The sequence below is a fragment of the Pteropus vampyrus genome, unplaced genomic scaffold, assembly GCF_000151845.1.
Source record: "Pteropus vampyrus isolate Shadow unplaced genomic scaffold, Pvam_2.0 Scaffold323, whole genome shotgun sequence".
Taxonomy (NCBI): domain Eukaryota; kingdom Metazoa; phylum Chordata; class Mammalia; order Chiroptera; family Pteropodidae; genus Pteropus; species Pteropus vampyrus.
In genome coordinates this window covers 1,063,544-1,079,488 of record NW_011889104.1, presented here as the reverse complement: position 1 = coordinate 1,079,488, position 15,945 = coordinate 1,063,544, and the positions used below count along the sequence as shown (strand labels likewise).

General features: G+C 41.5%; 1 protein-coding gene across 1 annotated transcript in view; it reads right to left on the bottom strand.

The window, feature by feature from the left end:
* Positions 1-1,346: 1,346 nt before the first annotated feature.
* ZC3H6 (zinc finger CCCH-type containing 6) overlaps positions 1,347-15,945 on the bottom strand; it is a 44,232-nt gene continuing 29,633 nt past the window's right edge. The window contains exons 5-11 of the mRNA XM_023521914.1: positions 12,417-12,539; positions 11,797-11,908; positions 8,116-8,225; positions 7,465-7,718; positions 6,448-6,932; positions 5,356-5,589; positions 1,347-3,508 (exon numbers count right to left, since the gene is read on the bottom strand). Coding sequence (XP_023377682.1) covers positions 2,034-3,508; positions 5,356-5,589; positions 6,448-6,932; positions 7,465-7,718; positions 8,116-8,225; positions 11,797-11,908; positions 12,417-12,539 — 2,793 coding nt within the window. The 3' untranslated portion in view covers positions 1,347-2,033. The remainder of the gene's footprint in view (positions 3,509-5,355; positions 5,590-6,447; positions 6,933-7,464; positions 7,719-8,115; positions 8,226-11,796; positions 11,909-12,416; positions 12,540-15,945) is intronic.

Here is a 15,945-nt window from a genome sequence, read left to right as displayed (position 1 = left end):
TAAATTTTAGTGAGAAAACAGTAAAAGAAAAAAAAAGAATATTAAAATAATCCAGGATGTAACAGAATATCCCCTAAGCTAAAGAAAAGCCTCACATATAGAAATCACTATTTTAAACATAAATAAAATATTTTCATATAAAACATATTGTTAAATTTGAAACTAAGTCCAAACTTCCTTATAAAATAGCCTCTAGGACACTAGCTGATGTGACAGGGAATCAAGAGTACTGAGTAAGTGAACGTTATAATTCACATTAATGGCTTTTAAACCTTAACTTTTTAATTACTCTTAACATCTCTCTTAGTAAAAAAAGATTATGTTAAGAATCTGGGTTCCATTCTGATCTTGAACAGAGACAGGTAGATAGATACATAGCTATCTTTTTTTCTGTCAGTTTTTATCCACTTTATTGACTTTTTGATTAACAATGAAGTTTGGACAGCAAATCAGAAAACACTGTCTATGGTGGCTTTAAACTGCATTTTTTAAACCCAGAATGTTATCCAGAGCCATTTTAGGCAACAATATAGCCCAGGTGTAAGCAGCAGGAACTCACAGTCCCTTGGACGTCCCAGCCTCTTATGTGGCAGAGCCACTGCTCATGGAGTGCAACCCCACGGACCCAAAGAGTCAGGGGAAATGCTGAGGGGAGAGGAGGTGAATAGGAGGGAGGGTAGGCGCTAACATGGAACCACACACGCTCCAAGCGTCAGGTTCTCATAGAAGCCACCGCCTGGTGTTTTTACTACCACTTCTCAAGGGCAGCTGTTGTCATCCAAGGACTTTCTCCTGCACTTTCATTATGACGAAATGCTCCTTTTCAAGTTACTTACCGGAATTGGTATCAGCAAACACTGTCATAAACCTCTGTTTCAAGACATGAGTTTCAGTGCAGTCCTGAGTTTCCGGTTTAAGTAATATGTAAAACAAATAGGGCTGCCATCATTTTATATGGCAAGAAATACACAAGAATGAATATACATTATTTTTCAGGAAAACACAATTGCTAATCAATTCAGGAGCTTTCCAGACTACAGGTACGCGAGCCCCTCCTGTGGTGTAGGGCGCCAGTCCCCTGAGGTCTGAAAGAGTCTTCGACGGCAGCGGCGCAGCTCTCTGTGTTTTCTTCCTATTTAAGAAAAAATATAGAACCTGGACATTTAAAACATCATCAATGCAATGATCTGTACAGACTCTCACTGGATCTTTTAGAATTTTGTTAAAAATTGCGAAGGTCATGATGAATACAATCATTGCAGCTACATCATTTGAAAAAGTCATATAAATTATGCTGCTAAAGACAAAAAACACTGAAACATAAGCATCACAATGTGACACAGCAGTAACTCATAACTATTTAATATGAAAAATTAAATTTAGAAAGTTATGTCAGAGAACTTGGGAATTTTTCACTTTAGCAAAACAATCTATATATCTCCAACTTCTATGATACAATAAAATACTTTTAAAAGATAGGACATTCAAATGCTTCATTTACACCAATATTGCCCACACTAAGAAAAGTGATGCCCTTAAACATGAACTGCTCTGCATTCTACTTCATCTCATATTCTAGCCCGCAGTCAGCACTACATGTTAGACAATTACGTGCTGACAAACGTAGAGGATCCTGGTCGAAACACTGGTTCCCAAAAGTAACATACATCATATTGCTTGAAACAACCATATAAAAGTGGACATCATCTATGCCAACAGTGACCGTGAGGACAACGGGCACGTGTTTTGGCGGGGCGCAGAGTTCATGATGCTTAATTAAATAAACGCACTCTGACTGAAGCTAGCATGATACGCGGGTGTCTAGGTCAATTACTGCAGTCTCTTAAAGTTATAAAAATATCGTATAAAATACCACAGGCTTTAGAGGGTATAACTTCATGTGGTTCTGATGCTAGCAGCTGAAAAGTGTTTATAATTTAAAAATAAATAAACTATAGAGGTAAACCAGTTACAAAACAGCAGAGGACTACAACAGCCACGAGACTGGACAGAACCGCATCACTACACAATAGCTAGCAAAACGGTGAGGCAGTTGGATCGAAAGTTTTAAAAACCTCTTTCAGAGACTTGTCATCTGTCTCCCTACTGGGGTCATCGTCGGGGCTGGGGCTTGGCTGTCCTGGCTGCCTTGCCAGTCGTGGGTCGCTGTACTGGGGTCTAATTAAGCCTGTCAACGCCTGGATGGGGAGACTGTGCACGGCGGGGACCTGGCCCGCACAGGAGCTCCTGGGGACATCATTTGCCTGTGGGTCCACCGGCCCATCGACAGTGACTTCCCCATCTGGAGTGCTTTTCTGGAGCAGGATCGCTTCTCCCGGAGAAGGCTCATTTTTGTCACTATTTTCTAAATCACCCCCTTCTCTCTGGTTCTCTGCATTTCCTGCTGCTGGCTCTGGTGGAGGTGATGCACCCTGTTCCCTAGGGTCATACAAACTTATGCCCCTGAGAACTGGACTTGGAGTCCTCAGTGGAAGGCCAGCAGAAGGTGCGAGGTTAGAGGCGTATGGAGGCCCAGCCCCGGGCCCACTGCAGCTGGTTCCTGCCCCGGAAGGCTGTGAGGCACCAGGACCCAGCCTGGCTAAGTGAAGGGCGCCCTGGGATGCATGGGACTCCTTCAGGCCTGCTTGCTGAGACACCGCATTGTGTAGTCTGTGAAGTCTGGGGTCGCACTTTTTGTGCAGTCTGGGGTCTCCTAACTTACTTGTGGGACTGTGCATGTCCCCAAACGGTTCCAGGTAGCTGTCTCTGTTTGTTGTGTTCATTGTGGCTTTGGCTGCTGATTTTGACTCCGCAGATGCTGGGCCGGGATGCAGATCGCCTTTTGCACTCCACAACCTGCTGAGCCTCTGGTCGGCTATCAAAGGGGGCAGCGGTAAGCTGATGGAAGACACAGGGTCAGGCTTCGGTAGAGGGGCTGGGAGCAAGTCTTCGGGGGCCCACACCACGTGCCTGGAGAAGGCAGGCCTGCTGAGGACAATGTCCATTTTGATGTGACTGAACTGCCTCAGCTGCGACCTTGGGTCCTGGAGCACGGCCCCAGGGGCAGGGTCCAGCGGGATCAGGGAAGCCTTCTCTCTCAGCTCCCTCTCTGCGTCCTCCTCTTCCTCCTCACCTCTCCCATGTGTGACTGTGGTGCCAGCCTCTACGTGACCTGAACCGCACTTTGCTAGCCCAGCTGAGCAGCCTATGTGCCCACCCCCACTTCCCCGCTGTTTCCTGGGGTCCCACGCAAGCCTAAGGCCCCGGGCAGGAGCCTCACAAGGCTTTCTACTGTCGGGCCTGGGCACAGTCCTCAGGCGGGGGTCCACAGCCGGGCCTCCCTGGCTCTTCTCTTTAGCAAGCCTTGGGTCAGCACGCAGGCCCAGCTCTGAGGGGGCTTGCTGCCGGGTCCTCAGAGTTTCTGTCTGTTTCTGTAGCGTCTTCAGGATGGACCTGACGCCACTTCCTTCTTCCTCCTCGCTACTGGAGTACCAGTTAACGGTGTCATCTAAATGCAGACAGAGACTTGTTACAAAGAATGAAGCATTTGCATCTGGCCTTAAGTAAGACTAAAAACACATACTGTTTCTGAAATAAATGCAGTCTAACTCCAAGAAAGTGTATCATAGAGACGCCAGTTTCAGCCCCAGAATAAGGTAAGAAGTGGTGCGGGACTGATAGAGCCAGTCTTTACACTCCACACAGGATGAGCTGTGACATCAGGACAGAGCAGTGTCCTCAAAGCAGAGACAGTCAGGGCCTTTTGCTCCAACTGGCCATGACAGGTCAGGGAGGGAGACACTCTGGGAAAGAAATACTAAAGCGTTTTGGGTCTCTTTAATTCAAACAACCCTTATGCTCTGGATTTATCAAGACAGTGAGGGAAAGATAAAAAAAAAATCTGGAAAGCAAACAAAACCACCACCACGATGGTTTAGGAAGCAATGGAAAGGAGCAAATGAGGGGCAGGCAGAGCCTCTCCGGCATGTTTTCTACAATTCCAGATGTGTGGCCTTTGTGAACACACTAGCTTAAACTGGAAATAGCAAAAAAAGCTAACATCCTAAAGACAGCACACTATGTCACAATGGCAAAGTGTTACTGGTGTCTCAGTGTCTCTCTGGGAAGATGGCTTCTTTCTCCTCTCTGGCCTCCAGAAGCCCAGAGCTGGGCTTGTGACTCACTTTGAATATTTCTGTAGAGTAACTTCACTCCTCATAGGATTTTGCTACCTGACCCAAATAGGTAAGATGTTATTTTCTTCTTACTTTCATATCAATATCTTTTGTAAGTGAATAAATCCTTTTTGGAATGAGAATGAATGTGGAACAGAAGGGAAGCAGATGGCAGAGACAGGCCAGCAGAAAGCAGGTATTAGGTAGGAAATGATGATTAGCAGCTTTTTATCAATGGACAGGTAAGATTTGTAAAGGCACTAAAGTTTATAAAAAGAAACACAAACAAAAAAAACCTAGCCAGTAAAGACTTTTCTGTATGGAGAAAATAACCCTCATAAAGCATCTGTAATTGTTTAATATTAGAGTATAAAATTTTATACCTAGAAAAGTTTTAATTTTCTTGTTTACAAAAATGTAAAAGCTCTGTAAGACTTTATAGCAAGATTACCAATGAATGGCTGTTTTGTAAAATTAAGTTTTAGCATTTAAAGGAGTAAAGATAAATTGCACAGGGAATAACTCATCAGGAACCCCTCACTTCCCTGTGGTGGTAAATAAACATAGAGTAATACTACCTTCTATGAAAATATAACAAATAATGTTCACATAATAGCTTGTAGTTACCTACTATTACCTAGTTTTGTATAGCTATTCATACAATTTAAGTGGACAAGCATATCAATTTTGTAATTCATGACAATGGGTGCTTCAGGCTTTTCTCTTTAACTGAATTACCTAATTGCCATCCATTTATCAAAACACTCAGGTCAATTTAGTGTCGCCACATAATCTTCCATATCAAAAACTGTGTTCTTTCATAATATGGCAGAACCTGACATCACAACCTATGCCCATAAAACTTTCTCTAATAATTGAGTCATCTCAAACTGGGCCTAAAAGTCAAAGTCAAAGTTCCTGAACCAGAAAGCGTCCTAGTGGCCAGTCTGCTGCCCCGGCCTCACAGCACTTGGGCTCCAGGCCTACCCATGACCTCTGCAGCTGACTGCCAAGGTGCCGATGGTCCTGGATGCCACGACTCCAAGAAGACAGGCACTACGAGGCCAACTACAAACAGTTCAGAAGAACTCTGTTCTCAGACTTTGCCCTGGTCAAGACCATTTCAGGGGCTGAGAGACCCAAACGGGTGAGAAGCCATCATAAGATTAACCTGACACACCTTCCTCCTTGCTTGGTGTCCTCCGAGGCTGGGCGAAGCTTAGTTCCTCATCGTCTTGGTATTTCTGAGTAAGTCTGACAAAAAGAGCTCTCTGCACCGCTGCGGGGAGACCTGGCGCAGGCAGAGGGCGAGGGCCTGTCATGTTGCTGCTGTCATCATATCCACTCCCACCGGGAGGTGAGCCTTGGACAATGGGGGGCTGATGCCGGGCAAAGTCACTATGCCACATCCCATCTATATACACAACACAGGAAGAGACAGGTGCTGATTTAGCACAAAACCCCACTACAGAGAACTATGTTGAGTTATAAGGAATTGAAGCTCTAATAACGGTGACATTTGATTTTCAAGTTACTGTGTGAGCATGCATATTTTAACCCATTTTCCATTTGCCTTGAGAATACTCGCCTGTGGCGCTTGAGGCTGCAGTGTTTAACCCAAGATAACTCATAGATCACAGTCCTAGCCTCATCCCCATAGTCTACCACGAAATAACTTGCTTTTCTTATTCCTTTTGCATCGCTCTAGTATAGCCATAGACTCTGGAAACAAGTGACATCATTCTATTTATAGCTTTCTGTTTTTAGTAGTGGTATTTCCATTTATGAAAATAGTAATTCCCAATGGCTGAAATGTCAGATCCTAGAAAACGTGGCATTCCTACCGTGAGGCTAACATTGTGCTCCAACAGCTGTTAGCCAGAGTCATTTGATGAATTTTATTTATGTGTACACTTCTGTTACTTTAGGATTAGAGACAAGTTCTGCTTAGGAATAACTTCAAGAACAGTTTTCATATTTTATTTCACATTGAAAACCATTCAGATTTGCTTCAGCCTCAAAGAGCGTCTATGTAAAATTAAATCAATGCAGGCAGCAAGTGGCACTTTTTTTTCTAAACGAGAAATGGGTTAAGAAGTTACCTAGCGCACTGTTACAAATGTTTGGCTAAATTTAAAACATATTTTAAGGTCTTGATTTCATCACATTTTACCTCGCTTTATTTAAAACATACACTCTTACCACATTTTCAATGACAAGTAGGACTCAGTACTTTAAATCAGAACCGGGCTGCTTCCAGAGGTAAACTCACCGCCGGAGTTGCCAGGTGTGTGCAGACTCTGCGCTGTGCCCTGCGGGTGGCAGCCTTCATAGAACTCAGCGGGGCTCTGCAGGGGCTCGAAGCCTGCACTGGGCGGCCCCTCATTGGGCCCTTGCAGGTGAGACGGTGCGCGGTGGTTCTCCCCCGGTGCGCTTGCCATGCGCTCTGTAAGGCCGGGGCCCTGGTAAGGACCACACAGACCTGGCGCAGTCAAAGGTGCCTCCGGCTGAATGAGGACTCCGGGTTGGCTGTGAGGTCCTCCAAGTCCAGGTGGGCCAGGCGGCAAAGGTGGGCTCCATCCGGCACACGGATGATGTCCAGGGGAGCCTGGGTGCGCCACAGGGCTCTTGTGTCCCTGTGACACAGTAGGCCCAGGGCCTGGACTGGACCCGGAACTACAGATATGCTGAGGGTGGGGACTGCCTTCCTGAAATTGTGGAGCTGGTGGTGAGGCACTGCTATAAAATGCTGGTGGCCTGCAGACGGAAAGGATACCATTTCTTAGTGCCAAGAAGAGAGGCAAACAAGAGCGCCACATTTCTAGATACACTGGTTTCTTGTGTTTTTCTCAGTCAGAGCAGACTCCTGTTTCTACGCAGCAGTCTCTGGGTGCCCTATAAGGAAACACCAGCACCCACGCCTGCCTCCCTTTAGCTGTTTTCTTGACTGTATTCTCAGCTGTTCTAAAACTTACTCATTACTGACACCTTGAAAAACACAGAAAAGGGCAAAGATGGGTAAGAATCCCCTCCAACCCTACCACCCAGAGACAGGTGTTTTGCAGGCTCTCCTAGAGCTGCCACCTAGGGTGGTGTTAGGGGTCCCGAGATGAAGCAATGGCCATGGTGGGGCAGAGGCGGGGACCAGGAAGTGAGGAGGTGATGGCGGTGCCAGATCGCTGCTGTCTCCACGAAACTTAAAGACCAGAGTAATGTGGGCACGAGTTCATTCCCTAAGGACAATCTCAAGGGGACAAAGTGCCGCCATTTGTGAAAAACCTTAACTTACTTCTTCCCAATCTTATGCGCTAAATCCACAGTGGGCTTTACAACTATTTCAAAGAGAGATGGAATTTTCTTGAAATCCTCTGAGAGCTCAGTTTGGAAGTCGTCGTCGGGGTCGACGCAGGGGCCATGCTCGGCTGGGGTGGGCAGGAGCCCCACACCTGGGGGCGGCTTGGGCAGAGGAGCTATGCCGTGCCTGCGGAGCTCCGCCAGCTCCCGTTCATCCTCGCTTGCACGCCCCTCCTCCGCCTTCAACACCTGAACGCAACGGGCAAAGGTGACTATGTTAGAGCACACTTTCCTCTCCATATCCAAAGCTGTGAAGACTTTGGCCAACTGGCTTCCTTCACAGGAAAACGTAAGTTGAAAGGGGTTGTAGACAGCTAACTCGGTTTTGATCAAGAGCATGAGGTTCAAAGAAGAATAAGATATTTCTCAAAGCAAATTAGCTTTCTAACATCACAAGTATTAATAAAAGATTCTCAATTCCCAGCCTGATATTTCTGCGTTTCTAATACACTGTATTAATGAAACATTAAATGACCAGTCCTTGACTGCTCAGTAGTTTGATAAAATAAGATTTAGAAACTATGATCCAAGGCAACTGACTCTGTAGAGAGCTAACAAGTAATGGAGGTGCAGAGGGATCACTCACTTTGTCCAAAAGTTTCCTCGTTTCTTTAGTAAGGTCATCATGTGAAAATTTACACTTGTCTCCTTGGTAACATTTTGCTCCACTGTGATAGAACTTGCATGGAAATTCATGTAAATAAAATTATTAAGGAACAGACCAAACAAAATCAAACTCTAATATTTTAAACCAAAAAAACATAACTCTGTTGAATCCATAAAATTGTATTGCCTGTACTGAATTTCCTATCATCACATCAGATAATTTATTTCAAGATCAAATATCTTAGTTATATAGCAAAATATTCAGAATAATTTTAAATCTCTTACTCTATTAAAACTAGAAAACCTTTTAAAGAAAAAACATTTATAGTGGTTATAGCAAATACTATATAGTATTTTAACTATGAAAACCCTATTACTTTCCATAATGAAATAAAATACTACACAGAACAAATAAGTGTAGCAAGTGCTTACACCTATGAAGAAAATGATAGGCTTGGTACATCATGATAACCCCACTGTAGGAGCTACTGACTAATCTTACTTAAGGTTTTGGAGACAAACTTCTAAAGAAAATATTAAACCTAGAAGCACAGTGACAAATACACCATTTTCAGGTGGTGTATGTTCAGGGATTTCCTGGGTGGTTTTAGGCGCTTTATTACTGCAATCATCACACTTACAAGGGCAAAAGAGGAAAATCATACAATCTTCTTAGCAACTGCAAAAGGCAACTGAGAAAACTCAAAATCCTCTTGTGATTTAAAAAACTCTTAGGAAAATAAGAATATATTTAACTTGATTAAAAAAAAACTACAGCCACAAGCCCAAGCAAAAGTGTGTTATTTTCAAAGCGTGTATTACATCTGCCACGATCAGTATTATTTAACATTATTCTGGACGTGTAGCCAATATAATTAAAATTAAATAGGAAGTATAAATTATTATTATTTACTGATGGTATGACTCTGAGGGAAAAAAAAACAGACTGAAAGCTTTCGAAAAAGTTCAATAAGGTGTCTGATTTTTAAAGAAATATATCACATATGAAAAAAATGTTATTTCTTTTTCCTGAATCTCTCTCAAGTCCCTTTACTGACCTATAGGAGGTCCCCTACCTTCTAACATTTTGATGAAGAAAGGAGGATTCTCTGCCCTACTAAATATCAAATGTACTCTTACAAAGAATAATGATCAAATGCACCTAGTGTAACAGGTCTAGAAGCAGAATTGTGTGCCCAGGAAATTCAGGCTCTTCTGTTCACGATGACATTTTAATCAGTGAAGATGAGACAATGAGTTAACCATTTGGGCAAAAAACAAGCTTCTTACTGCACCTCATATATTAAAATAGACTATATAAATTAAAGATGTAAATGTTAAATAAAAATATATAATTTTACAGTCCTGGCTGGATCGTATTTTTATAAGGAATTGTGTGTAGAAATAGGTAGACATGTACACATCTCCTCACATATTCGCCCCCTAGCATTGGACATTACCCGAAAGACTTTAAGCCATGTTGTTAGCATGGCTATTCCTGAAAATGAGATTACTCAGGGTTTTTAAAAAAGTCAGTATGAAAATTATCAAATACATACCAAAGCAGAGAGAATAACATGGTGAACTCCCTCCCTCATGTGGGCTACCTGAGCTCAACAATGTTCATCGCCTGACAATTCTGTGACACTCTCCTCACAACTACCCTTGAAAGACACGTGGATGTTGCAAAGCACATCCCAAATACATTTAACCTGTAAATATCTCCATATTTATTACAAACAAATAAGGAATAATTTTAACAAAAACCTTATCATTAATCTGAAAAATTAATACATACATTTTACCTACTACTCTGTCAATATACAAATTTCTCAGGCCATTTCCAAAAAATGTCTTTTTATAATTACCTTGTTCAGATCAGGGGCCAGACACAACCCACAAATGGCATCTAGCTAACATCTCTCTCAAGTCCCTTTACTGACCTATAGGAAGTCTCCTACCCTTCTACTTTCTTATCATTTATCTGTTAATTTTAATATTTTCATAGGTGTTGAACACTCCCTACTACTGCACCACGCTAGAGGTATTTAATGTCCGGTTGTTTTTTTAGTGCTGAGGCTGATCAGTTGGTGCAGGTGTCATCAGTCCGATTCATCAATTATAAAGTTTCTCACTGACTTTTCACCTAAGGATTTTAGTTAGCAGCTGTCCTTAACGCTGCCCAGACCCATTAATTCATCAGAATGTGCAAATGGCAGGATTGTGCGCTTCTGCTAGACGCTGCCACACTCCCTCCACTAGGGTGCAGCCTCTTGCATTCCCGCCAACAAGGTCTGAGTGTAATTTACTTTTTCACAGCACTGCTAACAAATTTTGCTGTCATATTTAAATTTTTTTGGATTTCTGCAAATCTGATAGCTGCAAATGGTATCTCTGGGCATCGATTAAATTGCATTTCTCTTATTATGAGGAGGATTGAGCATCTTTTTACATGTTTTAGGGCCATCTGCATTTCTCTTTTTGTGAATCATCTCTATCTTTTGTCTCAGTTTTCTTCTCGATTTTTAGAAACTCATACATTAAGCTGTTACCTTCCTGTAAGTGATATAAGTTGCAAACAACTTTTCCCATTTTATTATTTACTTTTTACTTTGCTTGTGACATATTTTTGTTATGCAAATTTTAAGATTTTTTTAGGCAAATTTTCAATCTTTTCTTTTTTGTTTCTGGATTTTAAGTCATACTTGGAAAAGTTATAGAAAAGCCCACCTATGTACTCCTCTGGTATTTGTATGGTTTTGTTTTTACATTAGGTCTATGGTTACAGGGATTTTTTTACCTTCTTTTTTATATTATTTTTTCAAACTAGACAAGACTATTTTAAAATGTTTCTGGAAAAATAAATGTGAGTATCTTCCAAGTATCACAATGTGCTGGTGAGACAGAAACAATCACAGCAAAGCAACACAGACATGAGGGCAAACAGACCCACAGAGCCAAACACAAAGTCTGGAACAAAAATGTGCATATAACATTTCTTCATGATAATGATGGAGTTTCAGATGGGGTGGGGGTTGGGGGAGGCTCCATTAGTCATGAATGGTAGTGAGTAACCAGCTAGACATTTGGGGGTAGGGGATTCATATAGAAAGATACATTATGTACATATTTTTAAAGGACTACAGACATATAGTGAGATATCAATTTGGGTGGGAGCAAGAGTACTTAAAATGTACAGATTTCCTAAGAAAGAATATACAGTGTTTATCATCGGGTGTGGGGGGGTAAGATTTAATGAGACTTTGGTTTTATAATATTCAACAATGATAATTTATTACTTATGAACCTAAGTAAAATAATTAAGTCATAAATATTGTGTCAACTACTCTTTCAGGAAGCACAGTCTCTTGAAATACTTAGAAGCTAAATACATTAAATAAATATAAAGTACCTAAATACATTAAATAAATATAAAGTACCTTTATTTCATAGATTTTTTTCCAAAGGGAAGTTATTTCATTTCCCTAAAGAATAAAACTCAGTTTGCCCTTTGGAAGTACAAAGGCTGACTTGACCTGGTTGATGTAATGTGCTATTTTAATTTAAAAACAAACTAAGCTTTCTAACTTATGATTTTTAAAACCTTCAAAGATGCTTTCAAACGTCAATATTTTGGTTAACTATTTCCAATAAAGGATATTATGCATATAAATGCAGTTCTCTCCTTTGGTACAATATCCTTGTAAATAAAATTTGCAGATCTCTTTTCTCTTCTCCAACTCTGCATCGTGATCAAATTTACATTGGTCTCCCTGTTCACAAAAAGAAAAAAAAAGAAGAAAAAAAGAAATCACTGAATGTTCTCTGTGGCATTTCACAGTGTAACTATGGTTGATTATGAGCTAAATGATAAGCTAATAATTTAATGATAAGCTAATAATAATTCAAACATTAATGTTGAGCTAATAATAATTCAAACATTCCTTAGAGTCCGTGCCCAAGATGCTGGGCATGGCTCTGTGCAGAGGCAGAGCAGTGAGGTCACCTCAAAGGACTCTCCCTAGGTCCTCCTTCACTCACCATGTCCAGCTGAGTTACTGTGGGGACTTATTTAACCCTCTGGTGTGGCCACGTTTATAATGGGGACAATAAAGACTAAAACATTTAATACTTGTAATCCACTCCTAACAGGATGTGCCACATAGTCAGCACTGCATTTTTTAAAAAAAAAAAACAACTCGATTTCTACAAATTATATTGTTGTCCCAGAATATAATTAAATGAGTGTAGAGTATTTCCATGCAAGACACATGAATTTACCTTAATGCATCTCCCTTCCAGGAAGTATTTACAGATTTGTTTTCCTTTGTGTTCCACCGTGTGCTGATTAATAAATTCCTGAGTCATAACCTTCCATTTTTTCCCTGGTTTATTATACTGAAAGAAAAAGTTTCATTTAAATGCAACATACGAAACATTAAATAGGTATTAAAATGTACAGTCAAATGGACCTGGAAAGCAGGACAAAGCAACTATTCCAAGTGGTTAAGACTGGACATTCTGAAGCTGTTCATTTATTTGGAAGGAGATTTGTTTCTAGTAAACTGTTTATTGCTACTAGTGGTTGCAAAGAACCCTATTTCTATTTTAATGAGGATGCATAACTACATTTAAATTAAAATTATGCAAAGCTAGATAATGAACAATAATACTCAATTTTGGCAAAGAACAATAAAATATGCACTCTATGTACTGCTGATAGATACGAAAGATTTAAAATATCCATATTATACGACACAGAATTTGTACTTTTTAGGATTATTCTTAAGGAATTATTGGGGAAGCAAACAAAGATTTATTCATAAAAATAACTACTGCGGCATCACTTACATAGTTAAAAAAAAAAAAAAAAAACACCAAACAAATGAAAAACCTGGAAACACTCCACAGACCCCAGACTAGGAGACTAGTCAAACACGTGACACATTTGGGTGGTAGAATATTATGCAGTTATTAAAAGTCATGGGATGGAAAGACAATTTGGGGACATTAAAAAATGTATACGATACTTTACTAAGTGAACTTTACTGATCCCAATTTTATAATACAAATTTTCAAAAAGACTCAAAAGAATATATCCCCACACTTGACAGTATATGTCTCTAGATGCATCTCTTAAAAATTAGAGGTTTTTTGTAGGTGTGGTTATTTTGTACTTTCTTTAGGGGGAAAAAAAAACCCCATAGAGGATGTATTACCTTTACCTTTTAAATTAAAAAAAAATTAAGAGGAAAATTTCACAGCCTGCTTGTTCCCCTTGGTCCTCAGTCACCGGGTCTGGTACTAGGCGGTGCTCCCACCCGTCTCCTAGCCCCATGGAGTACTATTTGTTCTTCAAGCACCCAGCAGGCATGTGCCTGGCACACCAGAGCTGCACGGGGAACACTTGCTCTTCCAATTTGATTCCAGTGTTCCCTTCTCCCTCAATCTGCCAGAGGATGGAGAACAAAGCAGAACCCACTGGACATCGGAAACGACCCCACTGCAAGTGGTTGGGCTAGACTTAAATCTGACACTCGGTGCTCACAGCTGAATGTGTATTTTACTATAAGAATTCTTTTAAAAAGCATGAGAATACCAAGAGAACAGATAATCCTAGAGGTTCTTTTAAAAATATATCTAAACTGCCCAGCAAAATACAATGACATTGCTTATACTACACTCTGACAGGGCCATTTAAAGTGCCTTAAGTCTCTGTAAATGTGACTTACAAACATTTTTACTTCTAGGCTCACTCAGAACAAGCAGGTATAAATGACCAGCTCACACACGCTTTCCGTACAAAGAATCATGGCTGTAATCATACACGCAGCCAAAGAGAGGTCATTATGCAAGGTCAGTGAGCCAGCTTGAGAAATATAACTCTGAAATTAAAAAGTAAAAGTATTAGATAATCACTCTCTCTCTCTCTCACACACACACACACACACCCCTAAAAATTTACCAAGTAGTACCTATGTTGTACTAATAACTCATTCCTTCTGTCTGTCTGTGCCACTTTCTAATGACATGCCTCGATGTTTTAACAGAGGATTGTGGGGGGGTTTGTTTTGTTTTTCAGGTTAGTTCTGTCTCAATGAGTAAAAAGTATCTCGGTACCCATAACTATGGGGAACCGAACCACAGCCAAGGTATTCTAGAGCATCCAAGCAACTTTAATGAATAAGATGTCAGAACAAAATAAAGTGCCTAGAAAATCCGATCTTTCAAGTCTGAGCCTGGAGGAGAACTGCAGATGTCTCCTAACCACAAGTAAGCTGGAAGAACCACAGCCCAATCTGGGTCACCACCTTCACTGGACAAATGCAAACACAGCAGCAGTTAGTGATTTCCCAGAAGTCACATGGTGCGTTAGCACAGTCAGATGGAGCTCTGCTCAAAGAAAACACAACTCAGAAGAGAGAGAAAGACGAGGGAAGGAGGGAGAATCCCACCACCTACTTGGCCATTTAATTTATTTACTCTAGAGCAGCAGTCTCCAAATTCTTAGGCACCAGGGATCGGTACTCCTATGAGAGTCTAACGCCTGATGATCTGAGGTGGAGCTGAGATGGTGATGCAAGTGCTGGGGAGCGGCTGCAAATCCAGATGAAGCGTCACCTGCTAGCCCAATGCTCACCTCCTGCTGTGCAGTCCAGTTCCTAACAGGCCACAGACCAGTACTGGTCCACAGCCTGGGGGTGGGGGACCCCTGCTCTAGAGGATACATTACATTGGTACAAGGGCAAGAACATAAAAGAATTTTTAAATTATGTATGGAAGAGGAAATGGAAGGACCTACCAGGAAAAGAATATGTCTTTACAGAAAATTTAATAGCTACTATAAAGACAAAAACATGTTAAGCGTTCCATGGCCAACAGAATTAATAAGTCTTTAGAACCTATGAAAAGATTGTGTATTGTGTGACTACCCTCCAGTTTCTAAGAACGTGGTGTGGACGAGCAGGCAGCCCTGAAAGGATGGGATGGCACTGGCCCTGAGCTGGCCACTTGGTATGGCTACCAGGCCTGGGAAGCTGCCCAGACCCTCCCCAATGCGGTGCTGCCTGGTCTCTGGCATGTTTCCGGAATCATAAGAAGAACCCTCTTGTGACAGCCAATAAACAACAAAGTCACAAAGTTGAGAACATAATTTAATCTTGATTAAAAAAAAAAGAGAAAATAGCCTAAAGCTGACGAACGCAAAAGGAGAATATCCTCTAATTTTTTATAACATGATAAAGGATCTTTTAGTTGCAGCCCAGATCTACAAGCATCTGAACCGCGAGTGCCTAAAAGGGCCCTCGGAGGTAATTTAGCACTGCATGTCCTCTCATTTCACTGACGAGCAGGTAGTGCCCTGCCGGGAGCCCAGCTCTCCTCAAAGAGGCAGGTGCAAGTCAAGGCTCACAGGAAAGCCCATGCTAGTCTGCTCCGTGGGAGCAGCACACCCAGGGGTCTGCACTGTAAGACCAAGTCACGGAGGATGCTACTCCATTGCCCTCAAACAAGGTTACAGCTTTATCACCTAGCCTCGCTCTGCAAATTCAGTCACCTCACTGGAAATGCAGCCAAACAGAACCGGAACACTCTAATCCAGAAAGGCACGAAAAGGTCAACGCGTACCAGGCAAGTTCAAGTCAACACATGTTCACTCAGTATCTGCCGAATGTGTGAGTCATAGCTTCATCTTTCAAACTATTTCCATCTCCTCTTTCTCTCCTTCAATGCTTTCCATTCTAATACTAAATTAATTCACCACCATCTCCCTCCTTGGCCATCAGCATCAGGAAAGGTGATGCTCACAGAA